Raw genomic sequence first — 21,063 nt, 5'->3', positions numbered from 1 at the left:
CAGGAGACGCGAGCGAGGCGGCCGTGGCGCCTGCCGGAGCCCCCAGGTGCGCTCTGGGCGTCCACCTGGGTGCCGGTGCGTTCATCTTTTTAAACCGAGGATGCACCCCTGACCTTGAACGAGGCCAGGACGCCTGGCTCCTGGCGTGCTGCGTGAGGAGGACGAGGTGCAAGCTCCCCCCCTCCCCCAGGCATCTGCCGCCCCCAGCAAAGCCGTGACCTTGAGCTTAGTGGCTGAGGAGGTTGCCACGTTTTGTGGGAAACACTGGGTCACGAATACGCAACCAAAGGAGTTTCCCAACACGACTTCAGCGACCGGCGGGGCAGTGGCCCCGACCCGCCGTCCTGGGGCTGTCGGCCGCACTCTCTCGTGGCCTTTCCAAGGGCTCGGTGGCCGTGTTCCGGTCAGGACACCCCGTGCCCTGCACTGCTCCCGGTCTGGTCGCGTCTCTGTCCGGAGAGTTGGAGACGCAGGCAGGGCATGGGGCCAGGCAAGCCGGGGCCTCACCCAGGCACGTCCTGAGGAAAGGGGCGTGGCACTCGGTGAGGGGTGTGGGAGGCCGGGAAGCAGAAACTTTTGAGGGGAAACTCTTTGACAAGGAAGTTTATTTCTTTTCTTGTTTGAGAAACTCGAGTGTGCACCGATCTGAGTCACTGCCGCGGTTTTTCCACAGGCCCCTGTGGGACTCCGCCCCACCCCCCCGTCAGCGCGTACCGGGTGTCCACCGCCCGCCCTGCCACCCCTCCCTGCGCGGTCTCTCCAGGGCCGGGCTGTCGCCAGCACTCACCCCTTCTCGGGGCCCGGGCTGGGGCGGCTGGGTCGTGGTTACTCGGGGGGTGCACTGGGCCCTGCGTTCCCACGCTTGGCGGGCCGAGAGCTTGAGGTGGTCTCGTTGGGGCTTGAACTCACGTCTCCCTGAGAGTAAAGATGTGGGCTGTCTTTGCGTGCTTGTTTTTCACATTTGCTTTTAATTTTTGTCTATTTAAAAAATGGAGTTACTGGCATATTTCACAGTGACTTTTAGTTTTTTTCAAAATGTGTGGTGCCTGGCTGGTGTGGCTGAGTGGACTGAGCACAGGGCCTGCGAGCCAAAGCATCGCCAGTTCGATTCCCGGCCAGGGCACGGGGCCTGGGTAGTGGGCCAGGTCCCCAGTAGGGGGTGAGCCAGAGGCAACTGCATACTGTTGTTTCTCTCTCTCTTTTCCCTCTCTTCCCCTCCCTCCAAAAATAAATAAAATAAAATGTGTGGTGGACATGGGTCCCTCCTCAGACGTGAGTGTGTCTGGGTCGGACGCGCGGGTCGGTGCCTACGGCCCACATGTGGCTCGGTCTCTGCCACCACCTCAGTGTCGCCCGGTGGCCCCGCTCCCTTCCTCAGTCTTAGGGGCGGGGGGGGGGGGTGAGGGGCCCGTTCCCCGTCCTGTCCCCGCGCCAGCCCCCGTTTCAGCCCAGGTGGGCTCTTCCTCCGACGAGGCACGGGGCCGGCTCGGAAGGCCGCCAGGAGCGCCTCAGTGTGTGCTCGGGCCGCCTGCCGCCTCAGTCCGTTCCCGCGTCCCTGAGGGTCGGGGGCGCGGTGGCCTGTGTGACGACATCGGCGTCCCCACCACGCACGCTGCTCCTCAGACACCAAGAACCCGCGTGTCTGTGGTTCCCGTGCAGGAGACGACAGCAGGAGAGAGGAGAGGGACCACGTACCTGGACCCGTGCGACCTCGCGGAGCCCACCCTCTGTGGGCAGAGGGAAGCCCGGGAAGCTCTGCCCACGGGAGCGACAGGCCAGCCTGCCGGGGGCCCAGCGGGCACGAGGCCTCGCGTGCAGACCGAGGGGTGCACCCCGGAGCCTCACGGAGGCCGGCAGGCGGCATTCTGCGAGACCAGTGTCCCCGGGGACCCCGCCGGATCGAGGGGCCTCACACACGTCCCCACCGGGGGCGAGGGCCCGCAGCAGCCTCGGGCGTGCCGGTGGGGCCAGGCCCCAGCTCGGCCTCCGGGCACCGAGGCCTCTCCTCTGGCCACCGCCGATGCCCGGGCGACCTTCTCGTCGCTCAGAAGCTGCGGGAGGCGGTGGCCAGCTCCCGCGTGAGTTCGGCGGCTGCGCTCGGGGCCCCGCAGCGGGAAATCAGGCACCTTCGGGGCTGCGCTGGCCGGCCTGTTCCGGGGCCGCGGCGACCCTGCCCCGCACTGTCTGTCCCTTCGGGCTGGTGGAAGAACCGCTTTTTCTGTGGCCCGATCGCCTGCTTGCACGTTAGAAACGGCCCCCGCATGCCGGCTCTCCGTCCACACGGGAGCGGGGGCGACGGCAGGCGGTGTGCGCCGCTGAGCTCGGGGCTGGAGCGGCCGCTGCGGAGGTGCGAGCTGTCCGTCTGCTCTCCGGGTGGGCGTGGCCTCCAGGGAAGGGCCCGCCCCCATTCTCCCCGGGGCTCGCGCCTCCTCGCGTTGGCGCGGCGCCCTGGCCTCTCACGTCTGCAGGCGACTTTCCTCTGCGCGGGGGGCTGTGTGTGCGTCCCAGTTGGGTCCTCCTGCCGGTTCTAGTGTTTTCACTGTTGTCACTGTGGTTGGTTTTTAGGGACGGGAGGAGGAGACGTCCGTCAGCCGCCTCGGGAACACCGCCCGCTGGGACCCGCCCCGCAGCCCAGGCGTGTGCCCTGACTGGGAATCGAACCGGCGACTCCTCGGTCCGCAGCCCGTGCTCAATCCACTGAGCCACGCCAGCCAGGCCTGTTCCTTTTAAATCCCTGCACTGCTCTTCCTACCGGATCGGAGATGCGCTTCCCATCTCCGGCCTCCCTGGGACTCGGGGCTTCTTCCGCAGCACTGACGCCCCCTTCGGAACCGCGCTCTCCGTCTTCGACGGCCCCCTCCGCAGCCCCTGCCTGTCCGTGCATGGGGGTCACTGCTGCTCCCACCGTGACCGTCGTCCTCACACACCCCGCACGTGACTGCTCTCCCCGGCCTCCCGCGGCGGTTTCGGCGCCTGGCGACGGTCTGTGAGCAGGACCAGGACAGGGTCTAAGTGCGTGCGCGCGTGGGGCGGTGGGGCGGGGGCTTCCCTCCGACGAACAGCTGCTTTGGCTCCTCCTGGCACTTGGGAGGCAGCACGCGCCGGCAGGCCCCGCCCACCTGAGCATCTCGGCTCAGCACGGGGCCCTGGCTGCCCCCTCCCCCACCCCCGGCGCCCCAGGTGGATGCGAGTCCACGCTGAGGGGAGCGCAGTCCCCACGCCCACCCCCGCCCCCCGCACAGTCCTGCAGCCTCAGCTCTCACGTCCACCAGGCACCCTCGAGAGCCCTGGACCTGTGCTGCGCTGCCCCGGGAGTCCCACCGGCGGCTCGGCTGGAGCAGACCAGCGCCGCACGGCCGCCCGGACCCGTCCGGTCACCACGGCCGAGTTTCACAACGTGCACCCAGACCCCTCCCCTTCCCCGTGCGTCAGACACGTGTGCCGCCCCCACCGCCCTGCCATGTGGGTCTGCGTCACAGGCCGCTGCTGCCGGAGCTGCGCACCGTGAGTCCTGGGGGTCGGGGGGGGGGCATGTTTCTTACACGCACACCCCCAGTGCACCCCGCTCCGCAGGGTCGCATCCGCCTGCTGACGTGGTCATGGAAAGCCCGCCCCCGCCGCGCCCTCCCCTGCCCTCCTGGTGCCTCTCCCAGGCTCCCTGCTCCTCGCTCACACCCGCGTGGGGAGTCTGTGTCCCCGGAACAGCGGCACGGAGCCCGGCCAGGGGGTGCACAGGAAATGTTTGTTGAAAGTGCTAAGGTCTGACACGTCTTCCCCTGTGCCGCAGACCCCGGAGTGCCGTGGGAGCGGGTGCTGGCTGCTGCTCCGCCCGGCACCTGAGCCTGCTCACTTCGCTCCCGCCCCGCTGCGCAGCGCGCTCCGACACGGGGAGAAAGATGGGCGTGGGGCCGCAGCGACCCTGCTGCCACGCGGCTGCGTCTCGGAGAGAAGCTGAGGGAACGGAGGTGCGGACCCCCGGGTGCCGGTTGCGTCCTGGTAACACGGGGCCCGGACACCCAGGGCCACAGGGGCAGGCGGGCTCACTGCCCACCTCTGAGGGTGGGGGTTGGCCGGGGAGGGCCGCGAGGACGCCCTGGGGTGCCAGAGAGTCTGTTCCGACAGCACGGCGGTTACAGAGGTTGAAGTGAACACTGTTTCTTAAACCCCACGGAGCCAAAACACTTAGGAGCTACACGCGGCACCACGTGCGGATGGAGCCGGAAGTAACAGTGTGAGCCACGCAAATGACCGGAGCCGATGCCGGTGGACACGGGCCACCGCCGCCAGTCCCCTCCTCCGGGAGTGCCAGCAGTGTGCCCACAGGAACTCGCCTCCGAGACTCCACTTCCCGCTCGGGCCGCTCCCGGGCGAGGAGGCCGCAGACTGGCCGGTGGCAGCAACGCGCACCACCGAGACGGCCTCCCGGCCCCGCCCCACGGCCGCGCAGGGAGCGAGGTCTGCTCTCGGTGTGGGCACCAGCTCAGCGGGGCCGCGCCCCTCCCCACCTGTGCGCGCATGTCCCTGCCCCACGCTCCCACGTCCCGGCTTCACTCGCCGCTGTGCACCCGCTGGTGCTGGAGGAGGTGGAAGCTCAGGCGGAAGGCGTGGCCGCACTCGGCGCAGCGGAACGGCTTCTCGCCCGTGTGCACCCGCTGGTGCCGAAAGAAGCCGGACAGGGCCCGGAAGGCGCGCCCGCACTCGGCGCACTCGTAGGGCTTTTCGCCCGTGTGGATGCGGCGGTGCTCGCTGAGGAAGGAGCTGCGGCTGAAGGCGCGCCCGCACTCCTGGCAGGCGAAGGGCTTCTCGCCCGTGTGCACGCGCTGGTGCTGGATGAGGTTGGAGCTCTGGCTGAAGGCCTTGCCGCACTCCTGGCACGCGTACGGGTTCTCCCCGTGGTGGGTCCGCTGGTGCCGCACCACGTTGGAGCTGTGGATGAAGGCCTTGCCGCACTCACGGCACTCGTACAGCCTCTCCCCGGTGTGGATCCTCCGGTGCTTGACGGCGTCCGACCTCTGGCTGAAGGTCTTGCCGCACTCGGCACACCTGTAGGGCTTCTCGCCGGTGTGCACGCGCTGGTGCCGGATGAGGTTGAAGCTCTGGCTGAAGGCCTTGCCGCACTCCTGGCACAGGTAGGGCCTCTCCCCGCTGTGGGTGCGCTGGTGCCGGACGACGAGCGAGCTGTGCACGAAGGCCTTGCCGCAGTCGCCGCACGCGTAGGGCTTCTCCCCGGTGCGGGCCCCCCGGGGTCTGGCGGCGTCGGTGCCGCAGCTGTGAGGCTGTCCTGTCCGGTGGCCGCTGCCACCTGCCGCGGGGCCCTCGTTCCGTGCGGGACCTGGCATGCTCTCACGGCCACTCCGCCCTCTGGTTTCCCCACGAGCAACCGGCCCCTGTAGGGCCTCTCTGGCCTCCTCGTTCCCACGAAGGTCCAGAGAAGCCAGGGCTGGGGGAGGCTCCTGGCACAGTCCTGACGCCTGCTCTCCGTGGCCGTCCCCTTCCTCCACAGCCACCTGCCGCTGTGCCGACCCTGCGCTCTGTGCCCCGTGCGCAGCAGCCCGGCGGCCGCGGGACACCCGCGTGAGCGGAGCTGGAAGAGAGGGCCGGGCGTGGCTTCAGACACGAGGAACTCCGAGCCTCGGACAGCCCCACGCGAGCTGCAGGTGGCACCGGGGACCTATGGCTACGCTGGGAAGATGGCATGAGGTCAGAGGTCAGAGCGCACCAGGCGCCTGGGTGGGGTCCCTGCTCGGCCGTCCTTTCTAACCTCCGTGGGGACGGGGACGGACGGGGCAGGCAGAACCTGGAGGCTCCTTCTGGTGACCCCAGGAGACCTGAGCCTGTGCCTCTGTCGCTCCGGCCCCAGGAGCGGAGGGGACGGCCCAGCTCTGCTGCACCCCCGTCCCCCGGCCTGGGGCCGGAGCAGGACGCACTGAGGTGGACAGCACGGGTCCCGGGCCCGCCTACCACTGCGACCCTGGGCTCCTGGAGCGACACTGTCTCTGATGAGCCCCCACCCGCCACCGTGGAGGGCTCTGTTCGTGCGGAGAGGACGCTGACCCAGATGTCGGCCGGAGTGGGCACAGCTCGGGGGCGGGGGGGCTGCCGCGGGGAGGCAGCAGGTCAACGAGGTCCCCTCGGCCCAAGAGCATCTGGGATGTGGCGTCACAAGCTGGGGGCACTGGGAGGCCGAGCAGTCCCTGCAGCGTCATCAGGGTCTCCTGTGGCCGGTGGCCCAGGACAAGGCCAGGGCCAGCAGACACGGGGTCCGGAGGAAACCTCCCCCCACGGTCAGGCACTTCGCCTGCTGCAGCCCTGGGGACGAGTGCGGGTGGGCAGGCGCCCGACAGGCTTCCGCTGACCTCTGACCGGGGGCCGCACCGTGGAGTGTTTGTGGGGGGGGGGGGTGTGCAGGACAAGTCACCCACGGAACACGACCGTGAGCACGCTCGGGCAGGGTGAATCTCTGTGAGGGAAGGTGGTCTTGCCCCAGCACTGGTCACGTGACGGTGTAGTGACGGCAGCCGCAGAAAACCGACCCCGAGCCCTTGGCTGTGTCAGCCCCGATGAGGGCCCAGCGCTCCCCCCCCCCCCCCCCCGCCCCAGGTCCGCTGCTCAGGGCCAGGAAACGAAGCCCAAAGCCGGTCCTGTTCTCAGGAGCCTCTGGCTGGGGGACCCAAGAACGGGGGTTGGGAGGTGGGGCCCACAGGTGCTGTGGCCGGAACAACGTGGGGGCAGCCATCTTCCCATAGCTGGACCGGGGGCCCCAGCTCCCGACCTGTGACCTCTCTGGCTGCCCACCCCTCACCTGCGCATGTGTCCATCAGGCTGGCCCTCCGCGGCGTCCTGCAGACACACCAGGAGTGGGGGCACCTGTGTGGGCAAAGGGCAGAGGGGAAAGAGTGACAGGAGGAGTGGGGGGGGCTGGAGCCCCCTGGGGCCAGAAGGAGCCCCCTCGCCCGTGTGCCCGCCTGTCACTTGGATGCCCGGGGACAGACAGTCCGTGGTGGCGGCTCCACACCCGCCCACAGCCCCTCACTCCACAAGGACCCAGCCAGCACTTCCAGCTGGTCCTCAGGTGTCTACAGGTTTTCAAGTTTTTTGGTAATTACGGAATTTTTAATATAAAAGAAGTGAAAAGTGTAATTTTGGACTGAGGAATGATTTTGCTAAGTGCAACGCCAAAATCTGATGGATTTCAACACACAAGAACATTTAGTGTTAAAAGTAACTCGCGGCCCAGAAGCCCAGACAAGGGTCTGAGTCCAGGGAAACGGAACTACCGCCATTGTTTTCTCCCGCCCCGCTCCCGCCCCACCCCCACATATAATGTCACAATCTAGCGACTGGGGTGCCCAGCCCCGGTGAGCACCTAAGGCTCCGCCCCCCACCGTAACAGGAGCAACCAGACCAAAAAAAAAAAAAAAAAAGGAGAGACAGGGGGAAAAAAACAAACAAACCATGTTTTCAACAGAGCAGATCAGTCCCCCAGGACTCATCCTTTTGAGCGACCAAGAATTAGCCAATCTATCAGATGCGCAGTTCAAAACACTGGTGATCAGAAAGCTCACGGAACTGGTGGATTTTGGACGAAATCTAGATGAAAGAATGCAGATTACCATAAAACAGATGCAGGAAGACACGCGGAGGAGAGCCAATAGTGAAAGGAAGGAATCTGAGTCTCAAAACAATACAGTGGACCAGAAGGAAGATAGAATCAACCAAGCAGGAAAGCATGATGAAATAAGAATTCAAAAAATTGAGGAAAAGATTAAGAGCATCCAAGACACCTTTAAACGTTCCAATATCCGAATTATAGGGGTACCAGAATCGGAAGGGGAAAAGCAACAGATTGAGCACGTATTTGAACAAATAATAAAGGAGAACTCCCCCAATCTGGCAAAGGGAACAGTCTTCCAAGAAATCCAAGAAGCTCAGAGAGCCCCAAAGAAGTTGGACCCTAGAAGAAACACACCAAGGCACATCATAATTACATTAGCCAAGGTAAAAACGAAGGAGAGAATCCTAGAAGCAGCAAGAGGTAAGGGGACAGTAACCTACAAAGGAGTTCCCATCAGACTATCAGCTGATTTCTCCAAAGAGACCTTAGAGGCAAGAAGGGGCTGGAAAGAAATATTCCAAGTCATGAAAGACAAGGACCTACATCCCAGATTGCTCTATCCAGCAAAGCTCTCATTTAGAATGGAAGGGCAGATAAAGTGCTTCTCAGATAAGGTCAAGTTAAAGGAGTTCATCATCACCAAGCCCTTATTTTATGAAATGCTAAAGGGACTTATCTAAGAAAAGAAGATAAAGAAAAGACATGTATAGTAAAAGGACAGCAAACTCACAAATATCAACAACCACACCTAAAGCAAAACCAAAAGAAACCAAGTAAACAATTAGAACAGGAACAGAACCACAGAAATGGAGGGCACATGGAGGGTTAGCAGCAGGGGGGGTGGGAGGAGGAGAGAGGGGGAAAAGGTAAAGAGAATAAGTAGCATAGATGGCAGGTAGAAAATAGATAGGGGGAGGGCAAGAATAGTACGGGAAATGTAGAAACTAAAGAACTCATAAGTATGACACATGGACATGAACTAAAGGGGGAAATGTGGGTGGGAGGGGGGTACAGGGGGGAGGGGAGAGAAGGGGGGAAATGGGACAACCGTAATAGCATAATCAATAAAATATATTAAAAAAAAAAATAAGAAACTGGCCCTGGCTGTCATGGATCAGCGGACTGAGTGCCGGCCTGCGAACCAAAAGGTCGCTGGTTCGATTCCCAGTCGGGGCACACGCCTGGGTTGTGGGCCAGGTCCCCAGTAGGGGGAACATGAGAGGCAACCACACATTGATGTTTCTCTCCCTTTTTCTCCCTCCCTTCCCCTGTCTCTAAAAGTAAATAAAAATCTTTTAAAAACAAAAGGAAATAAAAAACGGGGCGGGGGGAGACTTCCGTCAAGGTGGAAGTGGAGGTAAACATGCTTCGCCCCCTGGCACACCTGCAGAAAAAGTCACCACTAGACCTCAAAACAGGCAACACCCCGAACTGTCTGAAAGGGGAGCTGTACGGAGTCCGACCACCGAGATGGAGAGAAGCTGTGTCCACCCGGCCGGGCAGGACGGCAGGGACACGCAGGTGGGTGGAGGGGTGGCGGGTGGGGCAGCCCCACCTTCATGTGTGGTGGGCAAAACCGGGGGGGACACCGTGGGAATGAGGGGTCCCAGCCCCTGGCCAGACCGCACAGCCCAGGGTTCCAGAGCTGGGGGGACGAACCCCCATGACTTCTGGCTGCAGAAACTAGTGTGGGGGGGCGGTCAGGGGAAGAAACTGCTGGGTGTTGAGGACTCTGTGTAAAGGGTTCTCACAGACTTATTGCAACGCAGACCCCCCCCCCCGCCTCCCCCCACAGAGGGGTGAGGTGCCTGCCCCGCCCTGCCACCACCTGAGGCTCCGCCCCACACTCTGCAGCTGCCTTCTCTCCAACAGGCCCCTCTCCGGAGGGAGTCGGAGCAGCCCCGACACACACACACACACACACACACACACACACGGGCTGCCACGGTGGGGAGACGGAGAAACGCGGCCCAAATGAAAGAAACACGCGGAAAGGACACGACCAGCCCACCAGATGCAGGGCTCCCAACTCGGGTGGCCAGGAAGCTGACAGAATGCAGCGGGGCCACAGCCTGAAGGAAGGGGTGAGGGTCCCGCCAAGTGTCACACAGACACCTCTGCTGCTGGGAGACGGGGGTTGGGGGAGGAAGCCGGGATTCGAACCAACGATTTGCAACATCAGGAAGAAATAAGCATTTGACCAGAACAACAAGAAGGAAAACCAGAGTATGAGGACACTCTGGGGCCTCTCCAAACGTTGGGAGAGGCAAGGACCCACAGCCAAGGTCGCTCCACCCAGCAAAGCCTTCATTTAGAATGGAAGGGCAGATGAAGTGCTTCCCAGACAAGGTCAAGTTAAAGGAGTTCATCATCACCAAGCCCTTATTATATGAAATGTTAAAGGGACTTATCTAAGAAAAAGACAATTAAAAATATGTGTAGTAAAATGACAAACTCACAACTATCAACAATCTAACCTAAAAAAAAAACAAAAACAAAAGCAAACAACTAGCACAGGAACAGAATCACAGAAACGGAGATCACTCGGAGGGTTATCAGTGGGGGCGGGGGGAGTACAGGGAGTAAGGGGCGCAGGCGGCAGGCGGGAAATGGGGGAGATGAAGAGTGGAATGGAAGAACTTACATGCACGACCTGTGACACGAAGTAAGGGGGCAAAGGGGGGAAGTGGGGCAACTGTAATACACTCAAAATGCTTAGGCACACCCGTGTCAGAAAAGCTGGTGGAAGCCATGAACACGCAGCCCACGAAAGAACAGTGGCCGACACGTCTTCAAACCTAAGTCCCACACCTGTCCCGCCTCATTAGCAATTAGAAAAGGCACTTTAAGCCTCCGTTTTACTCTGAAAGGTTCACTCGGTTCATCGCCGCGCGCCTGGCGGTCACGGGACAACGTACAAAGGCCGTGGGGTCACACTGACTCCCCCCTCCGGGACCTCCCGACGCCGAAATCGTGATTTATCTGCACGGAAACTCCATCTGGAAGTTCGTAGGCGAAACCGTGTGAATTGGGTCATTTCACAGAAAGACCAGGGCGGCTTGACCCACGCCAGCAACTGGGGACGCAGCGACCCCTGGCGGCCGCCACGCCGGTCTGGGGACGCTGACCGCAGCCGCGGCGCATGCTCCCCGCTTCCACTGTCCTCAGCGGACCTGCGGCTCTTCCGCAGAGAAACCCCAGGACGGACGCGCGGCCCTCAAACCCCGCTTCACGGTCGCGCTCGACACGGCCCTAACGTCAGCCACCCCACCTGGCCGCCACCCCATACCTGCAGTCACCGCTGCTAACCCCTAGCGCCAAGCCCCTCACTCGCGGCGCAGACACTTCCGCCAACACTCTAGGCTGTGGGAGGACTGTGCTCTCAGCTGCCCTGGAGGCCGCGACGCGGTCACTTCCTCGGCGCTCTAGGCATCTGGCGGACTGTGCTCTCAGCTGCCCTGGAGGCCGCGGCACAGGCACTTCCTGGGCGCTCTAGGCATCTGGCGGACTGTGTTCTCAGCTGCCCTGGAGGCCGCGACGCGGGCACTTCCTGGACGCTCTAGGCATCTGGTGGACTGTGTTCTCAGCTGCCCTGGAGGCCACGACACAGGCACTTCCTGGGCGCTCTAGGCATCTGGCGGACTGTGCTCTTAGCTGCCCTGGAGGCCACGACACAGGCACTTCCTGGGCGCTCTAGGCATCTGGCGGACTGTGCTCTTAGCTGCTCTGCAGGCCGCCACGCGGGCACTTCCTGGACGCTCTAGGCCTCTGGAGGACTATGCTCTCAGCTACCTTGGAGGCCTCTGCTGGAACAGTTGCAAAGACATTTTAGGCAGCTTCCCACGATGCTCTAGGCCAGGGATGTCAAACTCATTTTCACCGGGGTGATATCAGCCTCGTGGTTGCCTTCAAAGGGCCAAATGTAATTTTAGGACTGTACACATGTAACTACTCCTTAACCAGGGGCAAGGAACTTGGCACTGCTGCCGAGTTGAAACAAGATGCTGGGGCCGGATTTGGCCAAGGGCCTTGTGTTTGCCACCTGTGCTGTAGGATAAAGGAGACTTGGGGGCTTAGCTGCCCTGGAGGCCTCGGCGTGGGCACTTCCGTGGACGACCTGGACCACCTGATGAGTGCGCTCAGCGGCGCTCTGCGGCCCCGGGAAGCTGTTGGGTGGCAGGCAGATGGTCCCCCCGATGTTGGCTTCCTTTTGAGATTCTTAAAGGCAGGGTCCCTAGCTCCAGTGCGAGGCCCCTCCCAGGCTGTTGTCCTGATCTTCATAGCAGCGCCGCCCGCCTTCCCACTCCCACAGACATTCCAGAATCCCTGACTCTGCCGGTCTCCGCTCCCACACACCCACCTGGCGCAGCTCCAGCGTCTCCCGCCCAGGCTCCACTGTGTCCAGGCAGGTGCAGGGATAAGGTGAAGGAAGTGGGTCCAGGTTTGGTGACCGAGCTGACTGCGGAGTGAGCGAATGACAAAGTCGGTGCTAGTGGAGAAAGGAGAGCGCCAGGGAGAAGGAGGCTGCAGACTCAGGAAGCTGCTCCGTGGAGAGGAGCAGGAGCAAAGAGGGGTGGGGGTGGGGGAGCCACACGCCGCTGGTGCTTCCGCGGGGCCCAGCCCTCGGCACGCGTGTCCACTCCCCCCACACGTGTGAATCCCCTGGCCTGACCTCAGCACCCCAGAGACAGGTGCTGCTGTGCAGAGGACGAAGAGGCGGGGGCTGGCGCTCAGCATAGGAGAGTGACAGCCCTCCCTGGGCCAGGCTGCGCCATGAGGGCAGAAAACCGGGCCCCGGAGCTCCGGGTTCACCGACGGTCGGTGCTGGGGCTGCGGGCTCCTGTCACTGCCCAGAGCATCTCAGACACCACCGGCTCAAGGGCCGGAGCGTGCAGCTCTGCCACCTCCCGGGGATGAGATGAGGGAGCCAGACCTCAGTGGGCTGGCCCTTTACTGGTGGTCAACGGTGGAGCCAGCTGGGAAGGGCCCAGGCGGTCTGAGTGTCCTGACCCAGTGCCGGAGCAGTTACCTTTTTTGGCCCAGAAATAGACTCAGGCCGCAGAAGCAGAGAACCAAATGCAGACCCCGGGCCGCCTGCAGCCCAAGGCTCGAAGGGTGGCTGTGGGCGGGGCAGCGCGCCCTGCGGGAGGCCGCCCCCCGCTCAGGCGCAGAAGGGGGGCAGCCCCCGCAGCTTTCTCGGAAGCCGGCACCCACCCTCCAGCCCCGCAGCTCCTGCCCCAGCTGGCCGCCAGCCCGAGCAGCCTGGCGTCACTGCTCACTGCTCCGGTCAACTCTGTCTGCACGCTCCACGTGCTGCCTTACTTATTTGTAACAAATTATGCAAAACACACACATTTTTTAAATCTAAAAAGTGGAAATGCACCCCCACCCCGCAGCCCAGTGGGATACCTCAGGTCTGAAGGCTGCTTGGCCCACAAGGCACTCAACAGGCTGGCCTGGCCTTGCGCTTGGAGCTTTCATCCCCTGGAGGGTCCTGTCGCCTCTCCCGACTGCGCCCTCCACACACGGGCCTGGCCTGCCTCTCCTCCCACCGCATAACCCGGTCTTCTGAGCTCAATCCGCGCTGGCTTCCGCGGGAGCTCCGCAGCCCCCGACCTGCCGGCGTTTCAGGCTCCAGCCCGTCCCAGGCACTCTGGCGGCCAGCAGCCCCCGCCAGGCCCGGCCCAGCCCAGCCCAGCCCAGGGCTGGGCCAGGTGGGGCCAGCTCCTGGCTCTGCACTTAAAAGGTTGTCAGTGTAGGCCCGCAGGTGCAGCACGTCCCGGTAGGGGGCGCGCAAGAGGCAACCACATAGTGGGGAAGGGAGGGACAAAGCGAGAGAGAGACATCGATGTGTGGTTGCCTCTCATGTGGCCCCCACTGGGGACCTCGCCTGCAACCCAGGCCTGTGCTCTGACTGGGAATCGAACTTGCGATGCTTTGGTTCACAGCCCGCCGCCGCTCAATCCACTGAGCTACGCCAGTCAGGGCTAAACCCTTTTTTTTTAATCTTAAAAAAAAAAGTATCATACTTCGCATCAACTTTCAAAAGAACAAAATGAAACAAACCCCGGGCACTGGTGCTCCGGATCGTGTCCCCAGCACAGATGCGTCTCTTCCTGTTACAGGAACGACCACAGGTCGCATCCCCTGGAGGCAGGACCGCTGCTGGCCTCAGGGCTCAGGAACGGGGCGGAGCAGGCCGGACAGACAGCGGTGCAGAGGGGGCGCCCTGGGACCCGCAGGGGCGGCTGCCCCCCTCCGGACAGCGGCCGCGCGCACAGGCCGGGCGGGCTCTGGAGCACCAGGAGCAGGCGCGCGCGCGCGCGGGGCCCGGCGGTGGGAGGGGCGGCGGGACGGGCGGCCGTGCAGCTGAGAAAGGACACGGTGGGTTGGGGGTGGGCCGCGTGGCCAAGGGGCACAGCCTCAAAATGGGGTCAAAGCGAACATTCACAGCAAGAAGCTACTTGGATTTTAAAGTCGTCTTTCAGGTGCAAGTTAGAATTCACTAGGATTTCGCTGTACACTTGTCGTTCTTCCTTAAAACGTTTTTGAAAAAAAAAAAAAAAAAAAGCAGCGTTTGCGGCGCGTAAGCCCATGAAAAGAAAGGCGCTGTCGGGAGCGAGAGCCGGGTCAGGAGCGACGAGGAGCTGAATTACGGCGCGCGAGGGCGACGGTGGGCGGGCCCGAGGGCCCCTCGCGCAGCAAAGCGGCGAGGGCAGGACAAGGGACGACAGCCGGGGCAGACGCGAGGCAGAGGGACGCAAGCGGGAGACTTCCAGACGGTTCTCCGCAAGAAAGGGGCGGAGGAAGGGTCGTGGCGGCGACCGACCCACGCGGTCACATGAGGGGTCGGAGAAACAGTCTCAGCGAGACAGGCCGGAAGCTGTCAGTCCTCCGAGCAGGCAGGGGGCGCCACAGAGCAGCAAAGGGACCCACGCGGGGGGAGGGGGTGCGCGCGGGGCGGGTTCGGGGAATCTGGGAAACCCGCTGAGCCCGGTGGGGACGCGGAGCGGAGCGCCTGGCACAGGCTCCGTGGATCTGTGGGTCAAAAGCGGTGGCCTGGGGGACCGGCTGTGCTGACAGTTTGTCTTAGCGAGTGGATGGTCCGTCCACGATGGTGACAGCCAACTGGGGGTGGGGGAGGACGAAAGCATGGGCCCCAGCAACCTAGATCCGGGTTCGAATCTCGCTGGGGGAGTCCTGTCTGAGCCTGCTCCCCCATGTCAACAGCGTGCAGAGGCCCGCATGCTGGGGGCGCTTGGAGCTGAGGTGCGCAGGGCACTTGGCGCTGCTTGGAGGACCCGCCGGAGACCAGGCCCAGGGGGACTGATCGGGAGGACCAGCCCAGGGGACCGGCCTGGGGGCGCTGCTGGGAACAGACGGGCTGGGAGAGCTCAGGGCGGGCCGGTCGACCCGGCTGGCCCTGGAGCTGTCCGAGGTGCTGGACGGGGCGTCACCTCAGCGAGGGGGTCAGAGAGGCGGAGCCTGGGGAGGGGGAGGAGCCAGGGGCCTGCAAGGCGCATAGGGCTCTGAGGCCTCGGGAGGCAGGCGGGGAGGGGGCGGGCATCCAGCTTACGGCTCCAGAGGCTATCGCTGGGCTCCAGTGGCAGGGACTCGGGGCGCGAGGTCTGGCTGGTTGGAGTGGCCCGAGGGACGGCGAAAGACGGTCTGGACTGGGGAGAGAGCCGTACCGCCCACGGCCATTAGCTGGAGGAACTGCCTGCTTAGCAGAGAGCCAGAGGGGGCAGGAGGTAGGGACTGGGCACGACGACGCTACCTTCCAACCCTGGGGACCCTACCGCTCTCGGGCAGGCACAGCCAGGCCATTTCCCCCCGGAGGGCAGAGCTGGGAACAACAGGGGTTGAGGGGCAGATTCCCGCCCCAGCCAGAGCTGCCCTTCGGCTGGAGTGGCCTGTCCAGGTGGTGTCCGCGTGGGGCCAGGACAGCTGCCTGTGAAGGGGTGCGTGCTTTGAGGGGCTGGAGGCCCCCAGCGGGGACCAAAGTCAAAGTCCTTGGGGGGTTGGGGAGGAGACCCAGACACCCTGGCCCCACCACTGGCCCCTGAACGTCTCCCCCGGGGCAGGGCCCCACACCCCATGACACAAGGTCCTAGAAAAATGCAGGCCAACAGACCACTGCTTCACGGGGTTGGCTGAGATCAGCAGGAGACCCCCAAACACCCAGGCAGGGGGGTGCACGGGCGGGCATTCCCAGGGTAGAGCTGGAACAAGGAATGGAATGGGTAAGTGGAATGGACCTGCTGTCAGAAGGCCCTGCAGGAAAGACCTCCATTGGGCTGCTGGGTGGGGCTCGGCCCCTCCCCTAACCACGCGGCACCGGGCCCCACCTGTGGGCCAGGTACACAGCCCTTCCAGGGTCTCACCCGAGTCCCCAAGGGGCTTCTGCAGCCTGCACACTCCCAGGCTGTGCTGAGACCTCCCTGAGCCGTGCCCAGCAGCCCCGTCTGCACACGAGGCTTCAGGAGTTACTCCAGGAAAACACGGACCACGACCCCCAGCAAACCCTGCCCTGCGGGATCTCCTGTCTGCCTCACTCTGGGGGGATCCCCTGGCTGTGACTTCAGCGGGAGCAGAAGGTGCTGCTAGGTCCTGTCGCTGAGGCTGCACAGGGCCCTTCTGGAGCTTGGGCTGACTCCGCCGACCCCCATGAGGCCTGGCGGCATGGCCACATGCACCGGGGGAAGGCAGGCCGTTACCTTCGCCTGTCTCCCTGGCCGAAGGGAATTAATGCCGGGGCGGCACTGCTGCCGCGCACCGGCAAGGATGGCTCAGAGCGGTGCTCTGACCCCGGAAGCTAATGTCCAGGGACAGCGTGGCCTCCAGCCCCCCGCCCAAGGTGGCTCTCACCCAGTGGGGATTCCAAAGCACTTAGCAGCCACAGGGCCCAGGGACGTGGCCTGCAGAGGGGTGGTGGCTCAACCACAGGGCCCTGCGGGCCAAGTCCGGCAGGCGGCAAACACTGAGGCGCGGCTCCGAGTGGCAGCCTGGAGTGGGGGTGGGGGGCTGGGAACTCCTGACTGCAGGGTGGCGTCGCCCCGCCCAGGAGGGAGCAGGCAGCACAGGGGCGGGCACAGGCTGTTGGAGGCTTGGCCATCCCCGCCCGGCTGAGCTCTCCCAGGGCCGGGAGTCCGATGGCTCCGAGGTGGGCGCGGCAGACCCACAGGCGGCCTTCAGACCGGGCCTGGGGCTTGCTGCGGGGACGACGAGCCCCGTGCACTCTCCCGGGTTCGTGAGGGGACTGCACCGCCACGCCAGGATGAGTGGGGGCCTCTGTGACACCCACCTTGAGGTGCCCGACCACGCCCTGGGTGTGGCTCCAGGTACTCAGGACACCTCCGGGCCTCAGCCCCCGGGGAGCCCAGAGGGGGGCGCTCTTAGGGCTCCCTGCCGCTCCTCCCTGAGACAGGCCCTTGGGGACCGGAAGCAGCCCATGGCCTCGCCCAGGTGGGAGTGGCTCCGGCTACCATCAGTTAGAAAGAATTTATTGGGGACGCTGGGTGCACGGTGCCAGGCGGAAGGGCGAGGAGGTGGGAGCGCCGCCCGGCCCCACCGGCCCGGCGCGGCCGCTACTCCCGGTAGTGCACCCGCTGGTGCTGGATGAGCTGGGAGCTCTGGCCGAAGGCCTTGCCGCAGGCGCCGCAGGCGAAGGGCTTCTCGCCCGTGTGCGTCCGCAGGTGCCGGAAGAAGTGCGAGCGGCCGCGGAAGGCCTTGCCGCACTCGGCGCACTCGTAGGGCTTCTCGCCCGTGTGGATGCGCTGGTGCTCGATGAGGACGGAGCTCCAGACGAAGGCCTTGCCGCACTGGCTGCAGGCGTAGGGCCTCTCGCCCGTGTGCAGCCGCCGGTGCCGCAGCAGGTTGGAGCTCTGGCTGAAGGCCTGGCCGCACTCGGCGCACGCGTAGGGCTTCTCGCCGTTGTGCACGCGCAGGTGCTGCGTGAAGTGCGAGCTGTGGCTGAAGGCGCGGCCGCACTCGCCGCACTCGTAGGGCTTCTCGCCCGTGTGGATGCGGTGGTGCTGGATGAAGCCGGACCAGCCGCGGAAGCGCTTGTCGCACTCGTGACAGGCGTAGGGCTTCTCGCCCGTGTGGATGCGCTGGTGCTTCAGCAGCAGCGAGTGGTACTTGAAGCTCTTGCCGCAGGCCTCGCACCGGTGCGGCTTCGCGCTGCGCGGGCAGCCCTGCAACGCCCCGAGGCCCGAGCCCCGGCCGAAGCTGTCCCCCAGCTCCGAGCCGCCCGCCGTCCCCGAGGCTCCCAGCGGCCTGAGCGTCGTCATGCGCCAGGCGCCCCTCTTGGGCAGGCAGGACCCGCCGGCTCTGGGCGGCTGGCCTGCACGCTGCTCCGAGCCGGCCTCCTGTCCGAGGCTGCCTGCACACTGGGGTCTGCAGGGCAGACCCCTCAGAAGGGTCCGCAGTGCCCCTCCGTCCTGGTCCACCTCGTGTCCGGCATCCTGCAGCTGCGGAGACGGCAGAGCCTGCTCGGGCTCCGCTTCGGAATCTGAAAAGACAGTTGGGAGAGGTTGCTAGCGCCCACCCACTGGGCAGCTCTGCCCTTCTAGGGGGCCAACCTGCAGGAGCCCACCAGTGCTGGGGCCAGGCTGAGTACGGGCCTGACAGGGCCCAGACCCGGGGAAGCCAAAGCCTCGGCTCCAGAGGGTGCCGCCCGGACCCTGCAGGGTCTCCAGGTGGGGTGGGGAGCTGTGCCCGGCGGACATCCCAGGGGCTTCTCCTGGGCAGGTGGGTGGGGGTGAGGGGTTGGGAACCGGAGCTTGATTTGGGGGACAAGTGGAGGCCAGGGGTGCTGAGTCAGGGACCCCAGCGGGACAGGCAGGTGGCTGTGGGGGTCTGGGGGGCACCCACAAGTGTCAGGTGAGGAGTCTGGATAGGCAAGGGGCCTGGGGGGGCAGAGGTGAGCACTGAGGCAGGGACCAGAGGGGCCCAGGGGCCCAGCAGAGGTGGCGCCTGGGGCGGTGAGGCTGCACAGAGCCCGGCGCAGGGCAGCCTCTGCTCCCCCACCCGGCCGGCAGGTGTCCCTGCCCCCCTGGACCCCCTCCGTGTCTCCTGACAGCTCCTCCTCCCACGGGGGCTGGGAGAGCACCCCAGGGCTTCGGCCGAGGGAGCCTGGGGTCTGGGGGTCGGGGCTCATCTCCCTCCAACCCGCTCAGGTCCAGGGCTCTCTCTGCAACCTGCACGATGCCACCTGCTCCTAGGTCACGACCCCCAACACACAGCACCCCCCCAGGGCCTCGTCTCCACCCACACTCTCTCCTTCGGGGCCAACCCTGGGAGCTCCCAGGCACCGCCCCCACCTCTGTTTCTGGCTCTGTGCACCGCCTCCCCCTGGGCCATGTCTCCAGACCCTTGGCCGTGGCTCAGGGCCTTCCGGGCGGGAGCCGTCCAGGGCTGGTCTCTGCGGGTGCAGCCCGGGGCGGGTCCCGTCAGGACGGCCCTCAGGACGGCCCCTCCCAGGCCCTCTGTCCCACCAGCCTGACTCCCAAGAGGAGGAGCCGTGGCTCGCTGCGCCCAGCCTCGGGCCAAGGGCACGCAGGCTGACGTGGTCTGAGCCCTGTGGCCTTCCACACCCCCATCGAAAGCATGGGGACAGGAGGTCCTGCCTTGCCAGGACGTTTCAGAAGTGATGTGAGAAACAAGGTGACGTGGGGGCCTCGACGTCCTGACTGCATGCGGCAGGGGACACGGGCAGGGGCCCTGGTGCTGGGGGCCCTGGGCAAGGCGCTGAAACCACCGTGCAGGGAGGGCAGCTGGCCCGGCCAAGGCCTGTGCAGCACCCAGCGCACCCTCCCCGCACCCCCAGCCTCCAGGATGACCTGCCCAGAGCCTGGCACCCTGCACCGCCGCCTCCTGTCGGATCTCAGCTTATCTGTGTCCTGGGCTGTGAGGACGGGTCGGGGACATGGGCCCCCGGGGGCCTCCCTGACATCTGAGCGCAGGCAGGGCCCAGCGTACCATGAGCTTGGGGCTTGGACCGCCCCGCCCCCCAAATTCCACACCTGGACAACCCCAGGCCCTGCCCAGGGGGTGGAGCAAGGTTCCTGGGGCCCCGCCCCCGCCCAAACCAGCCTGCCCAGAGCCAGGAGGCGACTTTCAAAGTCTGGGGGGCGGGGGGCGGCGATGCGAGGACTCGCTGCCCCCACAGAGGACCTAGGCACTGAGGCTGCGTTTGGTTTTGCCCAGATGCCGCTGGCAAAGGAGACACGGTCCCAGGGGCCATCCCCGAGGGACCTTTGCTCGCGAAGCTCAGCCCCCAGTCCCAGCCCCCAGCTGTCTCGGTCCCGCCCCCAGGGTCAGCGGTGCGGGCGGGGCGTGGGGGGGGCACCAGTACCGTGCTGTCGACCGTGGGAGCGGAGCTGGGCCTCCGGGTGGTGGGCTCCAGGGGTCCCCGGTGACTTGAGACTCACAGGGGACGGGACACGAGGGGGCTGCTGACAGCCCCCCGGGGCCGCCATCGTCCCCAAGGCCTGATGAAGGTGTGCTCTCCCGGGACCTGGGGAACGAAAACGGGGGCAGCATGAGGGGTGGGAGGGGCGCGTGGGGGGCAGGGCCCCGCGAGCTGGGCGGGGAGACGCAGCGCCGCAGGTGCCGCGTGGGGCGGGGTTGAGGGCGGTTCCGGGCCCCGGGGCACAGGAGCGCACCTGTAGGAGCCGCGCCGAAAAGCTCTGCCGCAAAAGTGGCCTGGAGCGTCCACCCGACCCACAGCCTCGCCCCCCAAAAGCAGGCGCGTCCCCCCGGAAGGACCTCCTGCCCCCCAGCCGCTCCGGGGCCAAAGCTGCTTTCCCCTGATCTGCTCCGCGGGAACGGCCGCTGCGGTGCCGGTGCCGGTCCCGGTGCGAGGACGCTCCCGCCGAGATGGAGCCGCAGGGCAGCGGGCGCGGCGGGGCTGCAGCCAGGACAGCCGGGCGGGCCCCAGCGCGCGGGGTCCCACCTGGGGCACCGGGAGCGCCCCGCGCTTCCCCGGGAGAGGGCGGGCTGGCCCGCCCCGTCCGAGCCCGGCAGACCTGCCTCCGCCCCCCTCCTCGCAGGCGGAGCCGGTGCCCGCCGCCCGGTGGGAAAGGGCCCGGCCTCGCTTCCCCGGCTGCGAGGTGGGCGCGGCGGTCCCCGTCCTCGGGCTCCAGACGCGCCAGGGGTCGGGGCGCCCGCCCCGGCGGAGGCCTCCTCTCGGCTCTGGGACACCCCGCGTCACCCCCCGGCCGGGGTCAAGGTCACGCGGCCGCGGCGGCCCCGGGGCGGGGTTCGCGGGGACCAGGCGCGAGGGCTTACGGCGCCCACTCACCTTCGGAGCCCGGGGCGGCCGCCGCGCTCGCGCCCGCGCCGGCCGGAAGTGAACCCGCGCCCGCCCCGCCCCGGCCGAGCGCACTTCCGGCCGCTCTGGGCGCCCGGAGGACTGCGGCCTCGGCGGCCCCGAGGCCCGCGAT

The 21,063-nt window shown here is 65.5% G+C and overlaps 2 protein-coding genes across 3 annotated transcripts; both read right to left on the bottom strand.

The window, feature by feature from the left end:
* Positions 1-4,457: 4,457 nt before the first annotated feature.
* On the bottom strand, positions 4,458-6,206 carry ZNF696 (zinc finger protein 696). Its single transcript, XM_036031685.1, has 2 exons — positions 6,055-6,206; positions 4,458-5,607 (listed from the first exon to the last, which is right to left on the bottom strand). Exons 1-2 carry the CDS (start codon positions 6,204-6,206, stop codon positions 4,548-4,550), a joined length of 1,212 nt encoding a protein of 403 aa, XP_035887578.1. The 3' UTR covers positions 4,458-4,547.
* Positions 6,207-17,097: 10,891 nt separating this feature from the next.
* GLI4 (GLI family zinc finger 4) lies at positions 17,098-21,063 on the bottom strand. Of its 2 annotated transcripts, XM_028533769.2 has the most exons (4): positions 20,922-21,063; positions 19,974-20,135; positions 18,647-18,751; positions 17,098-18,128 (listed from the first exon to the last, which is right to left on the bottom strand). In XM_028533769.2, exons 2-4 carry the CDS (start codon positions 20,095-20,097, stop codon positions 17,203-17,205), a joined length of 1,155 nt encoding a protein of 384 aa, XP_028389570.1. In that variant the 5' UTR covers positions 20,098-20,135; positions 20,922-21,063; the 3' UTR covers positions 17,098-17,202. The 2 variants fall into 2 exon arrangements, with proteins under 2 accessions (XP_028389570.1, XP_035887355.1); XM_036031462.1 differs by lacking the exon at positions 18,647-18,751.

This window comes from Phyllostomus discolor, chromosome 7, assembly GCF_004126475.2.
Source record: "Phyllostomus discolor isolate MPI-MPIP mPhyDis1 chromosome 7, mPhyDis1.pri.v3, whole genome shotgun sequence".
In the NCBI taxonomy this organism is placed as follows: domain Eukaryota; kingdom Metazoa; phylum Chordata; class Mammalia; order Chiroptera; family Phyllostomidae; genus Phyllostomus; species Phyllostomus discolor.
Note: the sequence above shows the minus strand (reverse complement) of the source record. Positions and strands in the feature narration are given on the sequence as shown.